The sequence below is a fragment of the Nycticebus coucang genome, chromosome 6 (genome assembly GCF_027406575.1).
Source record: "Nycticebus coucang isolate mNycCou1 chromosome 6, mNycCou1.pri, whole genome shotgun sequence".
Lineage (NCBI taxonomy): Eukaryota > Metazoa > Chordata > Mammalia > Primates > Lorisidae > Nycticebus > Nycticebus coucang.
This window is the reverse complement of record NC_069785.1, coordinates 123,013,719-123,030,942: the sequence shown is the minus strand read 5'-3', so window position 1 is coordinate 123,030,942 and position 17,224 is coordinate 123,013,719. Positions and strand designations below refer to the sequence as shown.

At 41.6% G+C, this 17,224-nt stretch overlaps 1 protein-coding gene across 5 annotated transcripts in view; it reads right to left on the bottom strand.

The window, feature by feature from the left end:
• Positions 1–17,224, bottom strand: part of KMT2A (lysine methyltransferase 2A) — a 104,658-nt gene that overhangs the window by 50,805 nt on the left and 36,629 nt on the right. For 4 of the 5 annotated variants that reach the window (XM_053593735.1, XM_053593737.1, XM_053593738.1 and 1 more), the window contains 10 exons: positions 12,967–15,617; positions 10,604–10,781; positions 8,400–8,634; positions 7,055–7,119; positions 5,447–5,824; positions 5,063–5,136; positions 4,021–4,152; positions 3,316–3,429; positions 1,541–1,687; positions 185–280 (listed from right to left, as the gene is read on the bottom strand). In XM_053593735.1, the coding sequence (XP_053449710.1) occupies positions 185–280; positions 1,541–1,687; positions 3,316–3,429; positions 4,021–4,152; positions 5,063–5,136; positions 5,447–5,824; positions 7,055–7,119; positions 8,400–8,634; positions 10,604–10,781; positions 12,967–15,617 (4,070 nt within the window). The remainder of the gene's footprint in view (positions 1–184; positions 281–1,540; positions 1,688–3,315; positions 3,430–4,020; positions 4,153–5,062; positions 5,137–5,446; positions 5,825–7,054; positions 7,120–8,399; positions 8,635–10,603; positions 10,782–12,966; positions 15,618–17,224) is intronic. The other variant, XM_053593736.1, reaches the window with a different exon arrangement.

Sequence of the window (17,224 nt, the reverse complement as noted above, 5' to 3'; positions counted from 1 at the left end):
CTCTCAAACACAATCCAGTTCTAGATTTGATTTCTCTACTAGGATGATTTCCTTGTAATGAGGCAAAAAAACTGTTATTTTGATATTCCTTATATCTTCTAGTAAGGATATTCCTATTATAAGTTATGCAAGCCCAAGAGTTCCAAGGGAAGTCTCTTTGAAATAGCATAATATGTATACTCACCCAAACTTTCTTTTTCTTTGTGGGTTTGGTAGGGTAGTTTGGTCCCAGGCACTCAGGGTGATAGCTGTTTCGGCACTTATTACACTCTAGCAGCTGCTATAAGAAAATATGATAGCAAAAAGTGGGCATCACATTACTTTCACTTAAAGATCTATTTCTTTGTACCTCATTTCATATTCAAGTAGGTATAGTACACCATTATAACCGTTTAAATGTCCTCATACTTTACTTTCAATTAAAACACAGGGATTTATCTCCTGCCAAAGAAACTGAGTGATGAGTATTCTTATTGGGTAATTTGATTTTTGGAATTTTATCCAACATTTTGTTTTCTGTTACATTCCCAAAATTAAAACACTAAAATAGTCAATTGATTATGCCCAATTAAGAGGTCAAAAGAGATTAAGTCAAAAGAGAAAAGAATATAGATACAAAATCCTAAATTAGAAGGCAAAAATAGAAATAGAAAGCAATACTCTATAGCAGGGGTGCTCAAACCGCGGCCCGAGGGCCACATGAGGTGGTGTGAATTGTATTTGTTCCCGTTTTGTTTTTTTTTTTCACTTCAAAATAAGATATGTGCAGTGTACATAGGAATTTATTCATATTTTTTTTTTAAACTATAGTCCGGCCATCCAACCGTCTGAGGGACAGTGAACTAGTCCCCTGTTTAAAAAGTTTGAGGACGCCTGCTTTAAGTATTGTCAGTCCTTGGTATCTATGGAGGATTGGTCCCAGGACACTCTCCACCCTACCTAGCAGGATACAAAATCCATGGATGCTCCAGACCCTTATACAAAACGGTACAATATTTGCTTATAATGTATGCATATCTTCTCATACACTTTAAATCATCTCTAGATTACTTATATGTAATACCTAATACTACATAAATGCCACATGCATAGTTGATATACTGTATTGTTTAGGGATTAATAATAAGAAGTTTGTACACATTCAGTACAGATACAACCATCTTTTTTTTTGAGACAGAGTCTCACTTTGTTGCCCTGGGTAGAGTGCCGTGGTATCACAGCTCACAGCAACCTCCAACTCTTGGGCATAAGCAATTCTCTTGCCTCAGCCTCCCAAGTAGCTGGGACTACAGGCACCCGCCACAACACCTAGCTATTTTTTTGCTGCAGTTGTCACTGTTGTTTAGCAAGCCCAGGCCATGTTCGAACCCACCAGCTTCAGTGTATGTGGCTGTTGCCGTAACCACTGAGCTACAGGCACCAAGCCATAGCTTTCTTTTTTTCCCCAAATAATTTCAATCTGAGGTTGGTCAAATCCATAGATGTGGAATTTACAGATGCGGAGAACTGACTACAGTTCTATTACTCATCTATTACATACCTTTGTAGCCTGATGCTGCCTTCCGCAAACGTGACAGAACTTGCAGCGACGACAACACCAATTTTCCAGCTGGTCCTCCAGAGGGCGCTCATTCTCCTCTAAACAAAACTTGTGGAAGGGCTCACAGCAGACTTGGCAATACACAAACTATAGTAAGAAGATGGGAACATAGAAATATGTCAAATAATGTGTAGAAAAAAATATCAACCATACCAGACTTAGATACTTTGGGTACATATTTAGTACAATATATATTCCTTAAGCAATGACTATGTAAAAAAGTACAGTATTGGGCAATGCAAGAGATTCAGGGAACTGAAATGGAAATAACGCTAGAATATATAAAGTCACAAAATAGGCCAGGTGCTCATGCCTGTAATCCTAGCACAAAACCAAAACAACAAAAATCCAAAGTAACAAAATAAAGATAATCCAAAATTTCCAGTTTTTTGCTTACTAGAGGACTGGCTTGATGCTCACCTCCACCCCGTCGTATTTCTTGTTTTGTGAGTTATCTGTTTCTGTCATTTGCCCACTTTTCACTGGGTGTTACTCCTTCTTTTCACTAATTGCTAAGAGCCCCTCATAGACAAGAGAGCTTTGATATTCAGTAAAAACAACCATCAATAGTTCTTTTAACAGAAGAATACTGTAACCTTTTTTCCATGTTTGGACCTTTGAACGGAAAATCAGAGCTCTAATAAAGATTTAATTTAAAAGATGAGATTATTAATCTCAGACCTAAACCTTTAGTTCAGTGCTTTTCAACCAGTGTGCCGCAGCCACAAGAGGATTTTAGGTGTGCCACGCAACTTTTTTTTTTTGAGACAGAGCCTCAAGCTGTTGCCTTGGGTAGAGTGCTGTGGCATCATATCTCACAGTAACCTCCAACTCCTGGGCTCAAGTGATTCTCCTGCCTCTGCCTCCCAAGTAGCTGGGACTACAGGTGCCCGCCACAACACCCGGCTGTTTTTTGATTGCAGCTGTCGTTGTTTGGCGGGTCCCGGGATGAATTCGAACCTGCCAGCTCAGGTGTATGTGGCTTACGCCTTAGGCGCTTGAGCCACAGGTGCCAAGCCATGCCATGAAACTTTTTAAAGATCATTAATTCAATTCTTTTTGAAGGAAGTTCTAAGCACAGTAAGTATATATATTTTTTTACTCTTTTTTTTGGATCAACATATTTAAGCGGGCTGTGAAAGCTTAACTGTAGTTTCAAGTGTGCCATGAGATAAAAAAAGGTTGAAAGACACTGCTCTAGAGGTAATTTTGCTACTTCATTAAGAAGCAGATTTTGGCCAGTTGCAGTGGCTCACACCTGTAATTCTAGAACTCTGGGAGGCCGAGGCAGGAAGATCCCTTGAATTTAAGAGTTCAAGACAACCTGAGCAAGAGATCTAGACCTCATCGCTACTAAAAAAAAATGGAAAATTAGCCAGGTGTGGTGGCAGGCTCCTGTAGCCCAGTTGTTCAGGAGGCTGAGGCAGGAGGATCCTTGAACCCATAAGATTGAGGTTGCTGTGAACTAGGCTGATGCCATGGCAGTGTAGTCTGGGCAAGAGAGTGAGACTCTGTCTAAAAAGAAAAAAAAAAAAGCAGCAACAGTTTCCTTCCTGAAATCACTAATAAATTTTAAAACATTTCACTAAACAGTTTAAATAGGAGATAGTACATGTTAAATATCAACAAAATAGAATATAGCAATTCCTTTCACTTACAGCAAAATAATCTACTATTATGTCCTTTCTGGGATACAAAGAAGCAGTATGCGTTACCTCTACATGTCCACTACTGGCACAGAGAAAGCAAACCACCCTGGGGGTTATAGGAACGGAGGTCAGGATTCCCAAGCCTCCCATATCCCACACATTTTCTGCTTCACAGTCCTCCTGTGGGAAGAGAAAAATCACTTGTGAAAAGTTTCACAATGACATAACTTTGTATTGAAAATAAGCATGAAAAGTATAAAATTCGTGTGACATCAGAATGTCAAAATTAATTCGTTTCAATGAATCCAAAAATAACTGTTGCTTTGAAAAATTTCAGTCTCAAACACAAACTATTAAAGGCTTACTTCTTAGTTCAATTCATATTAAATATATTACAAAGATATACTGGGACTCAATTCTCCTTACAGTTTTGGTAATTTAAGCAAGCAATCATTATGGTGTGACAATTCTTATATGAAGGAATTATTTTCTCAGATGTTACTCAGGATGGGAGGAATGTTTCAATACCTAGGTTTGGTATAAAACAACCATCACTAGTATCCCTTTTAACAGAAGAATACTATACTTATGTTCTTCAGTCAGTTCACAATGACCTCGATACACTAACTAAACCTCTCACAGCCTTGAACCTATTTGCTATGGGTAGTTCTTATCTACCCTGCCATTTAGTGCTAATTTCTTTCTTCAACACGTTTAATAGCACCAAAGTATGCACAAAAATAAAAGTCGATGATCCCTAGATATTTTTACCTTAAAGTCCACTCTGATCCTGTGGACTCCATCTGCTGGGACTTTTTGCTTAGAACTATTGCCGTTGGAGAGAGTGCTAAGGATGTTCAAAGTGCCTGCATTCTCCTGCTTATTGACAGGAGGTGGTTTTTCCTAAAGAGACAGCAGATAAATATAGAATAAAACCACACCTTACTTGCCTTCACCTTTGCAAATAATACATCTTATTAATAGACATGAAACACCTATTTCCCTCATAAATATCCACAGAAGGAAAAATAATCTTCAGAAGATTCTTAAATCTTCTCTCCTTGTCTTTAATAAATAAGATTATTTATTTTTTTTTGAGACAGAGTCTCATTAGGTTGCTCACTTGGTAGAGTGCCATGCCGTCACAGATCACAGCAACCTCCAACTCCTGGGTTTAAGCAATTCTCTTGCCTCAGCCTCCCAAGTAGCTGGGACTACAGGCACCCGCCACAACGCCCAGCTATTTTTTTGTTGCAGGCCCGGGCTAGATTCAAACCCGCCACCTCTGGTGTATATGGCTGGCGCCTTAGCCGCTTGAGCTATATGCACCAAGCCAAATAACATGATTTTTACAGACAAGTATTGCTAAAGGATGTCGTGGGCAAAAAAACATTACGCCAAGTGGCCTGCTGAATAAGGAGATTCCTAGGCCAGAATATGTAAAGCCATAAAGAAAAGAAAAGCAAACAAACAAAGAAATGGGATAAGGCCCAAACCTAAAACCCTATCTCTACAAGAAAATAGAAAAATCAGTCAGGCGTGGGCCTATAGTCCGGGCTGCTTGTGAAGCTGAGCCAGGAGGATTGCTCAAGCTCAAGAGTTTGAGACCACAACGAGCTATGATGGCACCACTATACACCAGCCCAGGTGACAGAGATTCTGTCTCAAGGAAAAAAAGAAAAAGAAAAAGAAATTTTATTGCCATCTACATAGAAGCAGAAATGCAGTTTTATGGAAATGTCAAGGATAAGGCTTTTCCCCTGACAGAACAGAAATATCCCAAGAAATGGCAGAGAAACAAATCTCTCCTTACCTTTTCTTTTGGTTTTTGTTTTACAGGGATACTTGGGCGGGGAGCCACTTTTTTCTGTTTGCTTTGCTCTGGACCTAAAGAATTCAAATAAATTGCAGTCAGATGATGACAATGACCAGGATTGACTGGCCTGTGAAGAAAAGGGTATTAGAAAAAATACATATATTTAAACTTTAAACTCTAGGCTTTGAACAGGAAATTAAGACAATATCTCCAATTTAACTTTTTTTTTTTTTGCTTCTATTTCTTTGTTATTATAATATTTAAAAGCTGGAATGAAAGACTTAAAATTATACATTTCATGTTTCCAAATGCTCTTTAAGACATCAGTGCTTTGTTGCTAGTACTTGTGGTTTAGTGATTCCTTCTTTCTTCCTCACTCACCTGATTCTGGTGGTGGTGGCTGCTTTTTCTTGGGTTCACTAGGAGTGGTCTTGGGAACTTCTTTTCTTGGTGGGCCTGTGCTAGGGGGTTGCGGGGGGACGACTGGTGCTGGCTGGGAGACCTGCTTGCTAGACTTCCGGGAAGCTGGAATGGTGGCTTGTTTAGATTCAGGCCCAGGAGCAGAGGCATTCCCTTCTTCACTCTTTTCCTCGATGGGCTTTCGTGGAGGAGGCTCGCTACTGCTTTTCTTTGGGGCAGGATCCTCTCTTGTTGAAGGGGCAAGTTTCTGACTAGAGTCCACCACATTCTTTGCAACACCGCTCTCTTTGCTTTCTTTCTTTTCACTGGTCTTAGACTTTTTCTCTTTCTTTTTCACAGCTGGAGTGAAAAAACAACAAGATCATCTATCTACAAGCAAAAATTATTTCATTTAAAATAGAAGTACTAGAGGCTGAGGCAGGAGGATCTCTTGAGGTCAGGACAAGCCTGGGCAACATAGGGAGACCTCCTCCATCTCTAGAAAATAATTTAAAAACCATCTGGGCATGGTGGCATATACCGATAGTCCCAGCTACTTTGGAGGCTGAGGCAGGAGGATCATGTGAGCTCAGGAGTTCCAAGCAGCAGTTAAGATGTAATTATCCCACTACCCTCTAGCCTGGGTGACAGAGTAACTCCACTTCTTAAAAAAAAAAAAAAAAAGTATAGAAATGTAAAATCTTGGGCGGCGCCTGTGGCTCAGTGAGTAGGGCACCAGCCCCATATACTGAGGGTGGCGGGTTGAAACCTGGCTCCGGCCAAACTGAAACAACAAAAAATAGCCGGGCATTGTGGTGGGTGCCTGTAGCTACTCGGGAGACTGAGGCAAGAGAATTGCCTAAGCCCAAGAGCTGGAGGTTGCTGTGAGCTGTGACGCCACACCACTCTACCAGGGGCGGCAAAGTGAGACTCTGTCTCTAAAAAAAAAAAAAATAAACAAACAAAAAGAAATGTAAAATCTTATTCTCAGTTTCCTGTAGCTAAAGATAGCAATGAAAGGTTTGAGAGAGTTAATGCCAAGTTGATTAGGTGAAATAGGTATACTTTTATCACGCTAGGAAACAGAATTAATTATAATTTTTATACGAATTAAAAATTCAACCAGGCATAGTGGCTCATGCCTATAATCCTAGCATTATGGGAGTCCAAGGCAGGAGGATCACTTGGGCTCAGAAGTTTGAGACAAGCCTGAGCAAAAGTAAAACCTCATCTTTAATAAAAATAAAAAAATTAGCTGGTGGCACATTGCACATGGCACATGCCTGCAGTCCCAGCTACTTGGGAGGTTGAGGCAAGAGGACTACTGGAGACCAGGACTTTGAGGTTGTAGTGAGCTAGGATGATATCACTATACTCTAGCCAGGGTGACAGAGCAATACTCTGTCTCTAAAGAAAAAAAAAGAAAGAAAAGAAAAAAAATTAAAAATTCTTTTCATTATGGGAATTTTCAAACATACCCCAAAATATTTAAAATCAGAAAGAAATCTAGTATTCATTTCTACTACTGAATATACATGACTCTATGGCATTAAAGTAGGGAGCATCTGGAGAAGACTTTTACGACACTACCTTTAGCTTGCTTTTGAAGGTAGGCTTTGGAAGGCATCCATTGTAGATTCTGACATTTCCTCATCCTAAGACAATAAAGGATAAACCATAAAATAAATTGCATTTAGAAGAGAAGCAACTAAAACAATTCTTCATTTGTCTGTAAGAAATGAATCTTTATTTAGGTTCCTTTTTACAGTTGAAAAAAGACTGCTTGTTACTCAGATTAAATCTGAGCCTTTGAATCCTTGGATCAGCAATTTCATCTACCCTTAGAATCTAAAAGGAGAAAATATAAAAGTATTTTTGACTCCAATTTCTTGTAATCCAATACTGACTAGCACTATACAGTCACTACTTTGTACAGTCTAATCAGTACTGCTCTCTTAGGAGACTGACATTCACAAAGTAATCCGAACAAAAATGGACTAAAATGATCAAACAAGTCTTTCGTCACTATAATATTATATGATATCTCATGATGCTTATGTATACATGTATATTTCACCCCTCAATTTAAATTGAATAAAACTCAAACTTAGCTGGACATGGTGGGTCACATCTGTAATCTTGGCACTCTGGGAAGCTGAGGCAGGTGGATTACCTGAGCTCAGGAGTATGAGATCAGCCTGAGCAAGAACAAGACCCCATCGCTACTAAAAATAGAAAAATATAGCCAGGCGTTGTGGCAGGCGCCTGTAGTCCCAGCTACTCGGGAGGCTAAGGCAAGGGATCTCTAGACCCCAAGAGTCCGAGGATGTTGTGAGCTATGCTGCCACAGCACTCTACCAGGGATGACAGAATAAGGCTCTGTCTCAAAAAAAAAAAAAAATTACATAGGCATAAATATAATCTAAGAGAGAATCAGAGAGCTCAGAGATTTTTGTAAGATATCCCTGATGTTTGCTGAATATCATAAAGATAAAAGTGACTTCCGTTGACCCAATAAGTATTATGCATAAAGTTGCTAAGTTTTAAGTAGAAACCCTCCAGAACCGCATTGTCTGATACAGTAACCACTAGTCACATGTGGCTATTTAAATTTAATTAAAATTTAAATGAAATAAAAAATGTAGTTCCTCACTCACACAACCACATCAACTGCCCAAGAACTACATGTGACTAATGGCTGCTATAGTGAACCAAACATTTCCATTATTGTGGAATGTTCTATTAGATAACACTGCTCCAGAGTTATTTCTTATTTAAGCACAGCCTAAACTTAACACAAAATCCACCTCTACAACTAATCTTGCAACCTGATACAACCAGACTCAATTTCCTGATGCATCTCTTCAACAAACTAGAAATAAATAAAAATCTTCATGGTTGAGAAGTCAATAGCTCAGAGTAAACAGCCACTCACTTGCAGCACTGCTTCTTTATATTGCGGCCACCAAACTTGGGCTTGTCTAAGCAGTTAGTACAAACACCACAGTCCTCAGGCACCTGGCAGCCAGGACACTGCCCACACCGCCGTGATCGCCGTCCCTTCTTTACTGGAGGTTCCTGAGGTGCCTTGTTTCTGGTAACAGGTTTAATTGGTTTGATGGGTGGAGCAAGAGGTTCAGCATCTTCTGAGCCAGCAATTGATGACTTGTCTGTTAAAGAAACATGTCATTACCTCTGAGGAAGTGTCAAATCCCTTCTCAGGAGTAGAGGGGGAGATCCTCAAAATCCCTTTATATCATTAGATACACTCAAATCTTCTTTTAATTGGTATTCCAAAATGAAATACATTATAATAAAAATATTGATGTACAGAACTTGAGTCTATCAAAAAATTAATTTAACTGTTTACTTATTTTTTTTTTTTTTGAGACAGAGCCTCAAGCTGTCACCTGGGATAGAGTACTGTGGCATCACAGCTCACAGCAATCTCCAACTCTGGGGCTTAAGCAATTCTCCTGCCTCCGCCTCCTAAGTAGCTGGGACTACAGGCACCCGCCACAACGCCTGGCCATTTTTTGTTGCAGCCATCATTGTTGTTTGGCGGGCCTGGGCTGGATTCGAACCCACCAGCTCAGGTGTATGTGGCTGGCATCCTAGCCACTTTAGCCACAGAAGCCGAGCCTAATTTAACTGTTTAAAAATGCCTGTAACTTGGGGTGGCGCCTGTGGCTCAGTGAGTAGAGTGCTGGCCCCATATGCCGAGGGTGGCGGGTTCAAACCCAGCCCCGGCCAAACTGCAACAACAACAAAAAAAATAGCCAGGCATTGTGGCAGGCACCTGTAGTCCCAGCTGCTCAGGAGGCTGAGGCAAGAGAATCGCGTAAGCCCAAGAGTTAGAGGTTGCTGTGAGCCGTGTGACGCCACGGCACTCTACCCGAGGGCGGTACAGTGACACTCTGTCTCTACAAAAAAAAAAAAAAATAGGGCGGCGCCTGTGGCTCAGTTGGTAAGGCGCCGGCCCCGTATACCGAGGGTGGCAGGTTCAAACCCAGCCCCGGCCAAACTGCAACCAAAAAATAGCCGGACGTTGTGGCGGGCACCTGTAGTCCCAGCTACTCAGGAGGCTGAGGCAAGAGAATCGCTTAAGCCCAGGAGTTGAGGTTGCTGTGAGCTGTGTGAGGCCACGGCACTCTACCGAGGGCCATAAAGTGAGACTCTGTCTCTACAAAAAAAAAAAGAATAATACCTGTAACTTGCAGCTGATGAAAGCAAAAATCCAAATACTAAAAATAAAATAGTCTAATCTAAAATCAAGAGTACGAACAGCCCAGATACAGTGGCTCATGCCTATAATACTAACACTCTGGAGGCTGAGGCAGGAGGATCGCTTGAGCTCAGGGGTTTGAGATCAACCTGGGCAAGAGTGAGATCCCATCTCTACTAAAAATAGAAAAGTTAGGCCAGGTGCAGTGGCAGGCGCCTGTAGTCCCAGAGGCTGAGGCAGAAGGATTGCTTGAGCCCAGGAATGTGAGACTGTAGTGAGCTATGATGATGCCACTGTACTCTATCCCAGGCAACAGAGACCCTGCCTCAAAAAAAAAAAAATAAAAGAATAAGAATCATTCAAATGCCTCTAAAGAGTCTCTAAATCTTTATGAGAGACTACCCTGCATTTAAAGAGCTACATGGTGGCCATGAGAACGTACCTCACAGAATTGTAACTACTGAAAGAATAAGTGATCCAAGGCTCTGAAATCCAGTGGTGCAAACAGGCCACACAAACCAAGGGTTGCTTGTAGGCAGTGACTTGACGCAGCAGGGATACTAAAGTAAATCTGTTTCTAAGGGACACAGGACTCCTCTGACAGCCAACTTTTGCTAAAAGCTCCCCAACAGCCTTACCAAAGCTTTCTTACACTGATTGAATAGCAGTCTAGAAGTTCTACCCAACCCTCCTTCCCCCTTTTCTTCATGGGGGTCAGACCAGTATGAGTCTGACAGCTCTCCCAGCCCTCCCTCTCCCCGTATTCCTTCTCAGGCATTTTCTCTAATAAAGTCTTTGCACATCTAATCCCCCCTCACTATCTGGTTTTCAAAGGACTTAAACTAACTTAGAAAAGCCTACTGGGCATCCCAGAATGACCAGCAAACAAAGTCTGCTCAGACTCCCTGACGTACCATCATTCCCCATGGAAGACAAAATCTTTTCTCGTTCTTCCCATGGTAAGGCACTCAGGGTGGGCATGTCATCAGGAAACACAGCTCGTTTTCGGCCAAGGGCAACAGCCGCTCTTCTGCAGACATGTTTAATCCGAGGTCCTCTCACAGAGGTCTCTGATGAATCACTTTCTTGACCCTGAATATGAGGCAAGCCAAAAACAAACAATAATAACCATACATACTGAAAATACAATTAAATGAAGCCAAAGCATACTTTTCTTTTTTTTTTTTTTTTTTGTAGAGACAGAGTTTCACTTTATTGCCCTCCGTAGAGTGCCATGGCGTCACACAGCTCACAGCAACCTCCAACTCCTGGGCTTAGGCGATTCTCCTGCCTCAGCCTCCTGAGTAGCTGGGACTACAGGCGCCCGCCACAATGCCCGGCTATTTTTTTTGTTGCAGTTTGGCCGGGGCTGGGTTTGAACCCGCCACCCTCGGTATATGGGGCCGGCGCCCTGCTCACTGAGCCACAGGCGCCACCCCAAAGTATACTTTTCAATTGAATTATGATCTAGAACCAAAATATACCACTCTAGTTAGTCCCAGCTGATGAATCGTATCAATACACAGAAATCAACTACTTTTGCATCCTAAAATTACCAGCAAAATAAAAAGGCCTTTAATCGATGAATAGAAAACAAACAAACAAACAAAAAGAATAGAAAACAACTAAGTTTCTACTCCCAATTATTCAACTTCTTTAAAATTCCCCTCTAAGGGCGGCACCTGTGGCTCAGTTGGTAAGGTGCCAGCCCCATATACCGAGGGTGGCAGGTTCAAACCCGGCCCCGGCCAAACTGCAACCAAAAAATAGCCGGGCGTTGTGGCGGGTGCCTGTAGTCCCAGCTACTCGGGAGGCTGAGGCAAGAGAATCGCTTAAGCCCAGGAGTTGGAGATTGCTGTGAGCTGTGTGAGGCCACAGCATTCCACCGAGGGCCATTCCACACTGTCTCTACAAAAAAAAAAAAAAAAATTCCCCTCAAAATTCAAGCTACCAGTTTATATTATAAAAAAAATTCAGTCTGGAATAAATCTGGCTTATCTAACCACAGAGTATTTTTTATATTTCCTTGATCAAGAAGTAGGGGGGAGGGGCGGCGCCTGTGGCTCAGTGAGTAGGGCGCCGGCCCCATATGCCGAGGGTGGCGGGTTCAAACCCAGCCCCGGCCAACTGCAACAAAAAAATAGCCGGGCGTTGTGGCCGGTGCCTGTAGTCCCAGCTACTCGGGAGGCTGAGGCAAGAGAATCCCGTAAGCCCAAGAGTTAGAGGTTGCTGTGAGCCGTGTGACACCACGGCACTCTACCCAAGGGCGGTACAGTGAGACTCTGTCTCTACAAAAAAAAAAAAAAAAAAAAGAAGTAGGGGGGAAATAACCAATAAATGGAAGTGTAAAAGGCCATGGCTCCAAACAGAAATATATTGCATTTTAAAGAGCCACTGTTCCAAGTACTAAGAGGCCAACCAAAAAATATCCAATTTGATATCAAAAATAAATACCATCACATACCTGCTAGAATTCTTAACTGGCAGAATTATTTAGTGTAAATAAAGCTGTAGGCTATTTAGACATTAAAAATCTGTATCAGTGGCCATCTTAATCTAACTTGATGATCTTGGTGCAAATATGCATCTATGACAATTTTTTAAAAGAACTTAAAGATCAGCAAATTTTCTCAGAAAAGGCCATAGACTAGCTCACTTTGTAAAAAATCATATACATCCCCCGCTACCCCGCAAAAAAAACCACTGATGTTGCTTATAAAAATTTGCCATCATCCTGGTAACTACCTATAGCTTTTCTGTTGTACAACTGAAGGCTCAGTGCTTCTCATTTGTATTCTGCAAAAACCTAATTAATGTCTCTCACTACTCACAGGAAGAGAATTCTCCTTTCCAGTTTGCATTCTACCAGTGACATTAAAACAATTTAACTATTAAAATGCACCTTTCAAAGTCACAGATTCCACTACACCAAACTCAGGCGGCATAAACAACTCAGCATTCTCTCTAGTTTGCTTCCAATCTATTGCTCAGCCTTAGTTCACCACTTTCCCTTACGTGCCAGTCCAGCCATTCCCTGTTCTTCAAACGTGTTTCAAGCTTTTCCATCTCTACCCACTCTGTCCCCTCCACTCGGCATGATACGCCTTGCCACATTCTACCTACCTAAATCCTGCTGGCCCTTGAAGGACCACTGTAAATACCACTGCCTCACCTTTCCTGGCTCCCATAACTGGGTATGACTGAGACGCAGCCTAACATTTGCCCACAGAAGGCGCCCCGTAACTGCTGGCTGTGACAGACAAGGTGGGACGCGTACCTGTGTTCTGGGCGGGTCGGTCTGCTTCAGACTCTTGCTCTTCTCGATCTTGCAGAGCTGGGCTTTGGCCTTTTTTAGGAGGCTGGCAACCCTCTTGTCAGTCATTGGGAGCTTGTCTGCCTGAGCCAACATGGAGCCTATGGAGGAAGTGGAATGTTTAACAGTGCTCGATGAGGGAGCGGAAAGGCAGAGGGTTTTCTCCTTCTCCAGGGACGGGGCGGGTGGGCCGAGGTCCACGTTGGTTTTTTCCAGATTTCCTCTCCCTTTCTTTATAAGTATTTTGGTTTTGACAGCTGTTGTGTCCCCAAGAGTCACAGAAGCAATATCAGTCCCAGAATCAAGTGATGAAGACTTCTTCCGCCCTGTCGATTTTTTGGCGGAAGATGAAGTGGCAACATCTTCACCAACAACCTTCTCTTTGGAAACCCTACCCACAGGATACAAAGTAGAACTACTCTGAATTTCTGATCCCTTTTTCCTTTTCTCTTTCCTTGACTCCCGCTTATTCTCTTTTTCTCTTTCTCGGTCTCTCTCTCTGCTCTTGTCCTTCTCCACATTCTTGTCAGCATCTCGGTCTTTGGACGGCTCCTCAGGGCCTTTGTCTTTATTTCTCCCCCTGTCAGTCTGAGAGCCTGGAGTAAACCAAGGGAACAGAGGAGAAGGGCTACTCGATGAAAAGGGCTCTGCTGGAGCACTAGTCTTCCTCGGCCTCTGATTTTTCTCTGCAGATTCCCCAGACTGAGTCAGGGAATGAGAAGGAAAAGTAAAAGTTGGATTTAAGGCACTAGTGGCAAGAGGACTAACAGAAATGCTTAACGAGGAAGAGACCGAAGACGTGGGGGTGAGAGGTGATAGCTCAGAAGTACTAAGCCTTCCACTTCTTGTCCTCATGGAGTGAGAAGGAGATCTTGGTTCAGGTCGAATAGGACTAAACACTTTTCTTTTCCTTTTTCTATTAGATACTCCCGAAGAAGATGTTCCAGCAGAAGTTCTATTACTAGGCAAGGTTACAGACTCAAATATTCTAGAGTGAGCCTCGCTTGGAGTAAATCTTGGAGCTCTCAGAAGAGGGCTCCTTTTGTGCATATCAAACCTCGTTCCAGAATGGAGTGGCGAAAACAATCGGGCTGAAGCAGCAGTACCGGACGTAGAAAAACCAGACGCAAAGCCAACATCCTCAGGAGTTAGTGGAGGGGGTCGGAAATTATCAAATATTGGTTTGCGAATAAGACCTTCTTTGGCATACTTTGCTGAGGAAAAGTATTGTGGCTCTGACCTAGAATGCTTTAAAGAAGTCCACCTAAACGTTGGCTCTCGCAGAATAGATTTTCGCTTCCCTTGCATGGGAGCAGCAGAAGCAGGCAAAAATGGTGATGCTAAGGGAATTGTTGGAGGCATAAGCCAAGGTGTGTGGTCAGAGATGCTGGAGGCTGGCTGTAACGGTGGGGGCGGTGTAAGCAGAGGTGGAGGTGGAGAGGAGGAAGTCTGCTGCTGGGGGGTACTTTGATGAGTTGATAATTTTTTAGTTGTTCTAGATCCAAAACTTCTCTCTGACACTGAATACCTTCTGCTTCTCCTATCGTTACTCTCATTTTCTGGGGACTGGGAAATAGGCAGTGGAGTATGAACTTCAGGGGTGTCGCTCCGCTCTTCAGGAAGTACCTGAATCTCCTCAGAGGCCTGAGAATCTGTGGAGGTATCAACACTGGGGCTACTAGATCGGGAGGAGTCTGAAGACATCTGAGAGGAGTGCTGAGAAGCTGCACTTGATTTTTCAGAAGATCCACAGGATGTGGCACTGAATCTACTATTTGGTGTAGACTCTAATCGGGCAATTTTAATTGGAGGGTCATAATCCTCATCCTCTATAAACCGCCGAGGGGTTTTAATGATCCTTGAGGAGATAGCACTGACAACTGGCATGATGAACTGGCGAATGTTTTTGACCTGTGTCTTCACCTTTCTTCCTTGCAGCTGAGCTGCTTCTTTTTCAATTTTCTTTTGAGCCCCCTTTTTTGCCCTCTGCAAGAGTTGCTTAGCAATTGTTGCATCTGTCCTTTTAGAAGAAGGAATAATCCTAACTGGCTTAATCCTTCGAGGGCTTTGTCTGACAACTGTCTTATCTTCTTTTGTGAGTGGAGGTGTTCCTTCTTTGTCTTTCCGGACCTTCTGGGGCTTTTCCGGTTCAGAATTAATGAGAAGACCTGAAGGGGTCTTTATCCTTTCTGTTGATGGAGGCCTTCCTCGCCGTCGTACAATCTGTACCCCCTTCCTTCCTATTTGAAGCTTCCCTGTCTTAAACTTAGACTTGAGAGGAGAGAGTTTAACGGCTCTTAATTTTTTAATCTTTGTAGCTTGCTGAAATGTAGCAGAAGGTATGCGTTTAATTTTTTTCAGGCGATCTTCTTTGTTTCCCTTTGGTAACTCAGAAATGTCCTTTCCATGTGTTATTTTAATTTTTACTCCAGGGAAGGTGGGAGGTCTTCCTCTCTTCTTTTCTATACTTTTAGAATCTTTCTTCTTGATCTTATCTCCAGATTTGGTCTCTGATTTATTTAGAGGGGAAAACACAGATGGATCTGAGAGGATAGCTGAATTTCGGTCAGAGCCACTTCTAGGTCTCCCACGAGGTTTTCGAGGACTAGTTTTAACTGTGTACAGAAATTAAACAATGAAGAGCATATATTTAGCTGTGTAGTTCAGGTCTTAACTAAGCTGAATATAATTTAGCACAGGCCATTTTGTACTGAACTCAACTTGAGTCTAATGAGTCAATAAAACATCTTAATTGTGCTTAGTTTCTTTTCACCAAAAATTTGCTCAAAGAAGTCAAGCAAATAACATTCCACCTGAAAGAACATTATTCTTTTGATACAAAAATCAAGACATAATAAAAGATTTTCAACCAATTAATCTACAAAACTGATTTTCATGCAACTTCCCCCCGCCCCCGAATTCAAAGGAATTGTTAACAAAAATTAACGAACAACAACAACAACAACAAAAAAAACTGAACAACTTTTTCTATATTCCAGCCACCAAGATTAACAGGTAAGAACATGCTTCCTGGAGTTTTGGCTTTGAACAAACTTGAGCAAGGTGCTCTTCAATCAACAACATACCAACTTCCATAGGAAAAGGCTCCTGGACAGTTCAGAGTCCTATATTTCACTCTGTTTTGCCAAAGCAAACTAAGAAAGTTTTACTGAATAGAAAAATATTCATTAATGAGACATCAGAATAAAATCACTGAACTCAGTAGCATGTGAACTAATCTGTGAAGTGATGTGTCCATTAATCTACTACCCTACCTAGGGGTTCTTAACTAATTAGTTCCAAGTTACAAAAAGATTTAACCTTAATTGATGTCAACACTAAAGCAACAATTTATTAAATCAGATTTCTATTCTAAATAAAAGGAACTTGCCAATTTATAAATCAGCTCAATTTACTACTTATCAAGAGATTCAGTAAGACTGTTTCTAAAATACTTTTATAAACCTATATTTTTATTTGTTTTAACCACACCTATATTCTACCAATAAAGCCATATTCTTAAATGTAGTAAGAATTGCTTATTTTATCAAATTTTCTCTTCCCTCTTGACTTTTCGATGTTTTATATGACAACATTCTTCTGCAAATAAAACCTCCTTTGACAGGCACCAAAAGAAATTTATGCCACTATGATGGACATTTTTACAATGAAATAACTTTCTAACCAAACAGAAATTAACAGGGTCCTATTTGTGTGCCTTCTAAATACAAATACATTCCTCATCAATTAGCTTATAAGACTTCCCTTAAAAGATTAAAAATTCACAAATCCATCCTCAATATACTCTAATTACAACAAAATTAACAGACTAAGAGATAACAGAGAAACAATGTTTCATTTCTTAAATAATGAAGCATATCAAGATGATTTTTTCAAAAAACAAAACAAAACAAAAAAATTAAGGCCAGGCACGGTGGCTCACACCTGTAACCCTAGCATTCTAGGAGGCTCAGGCAAGTAGATTCCTTGAGCTCAGAAGTTTGAGACCAGCCCAAACAAGATTGAGACCCACATCTCTATTAAAAATAGAAAAACTAGCGGGATATTGTGGCAGGCTCCTGTAGTCTCAGCTACTTGGGAGGCTGAGGCAGGATCGTCTGAGCCGAAAAGTCTGAAGTTGCTGTGACACCATGACACTCTATCAAGGGAGACAGAGTGAGACTCTGTCTGAAAAACAAAACACCCAAGACAACAAGCAAGG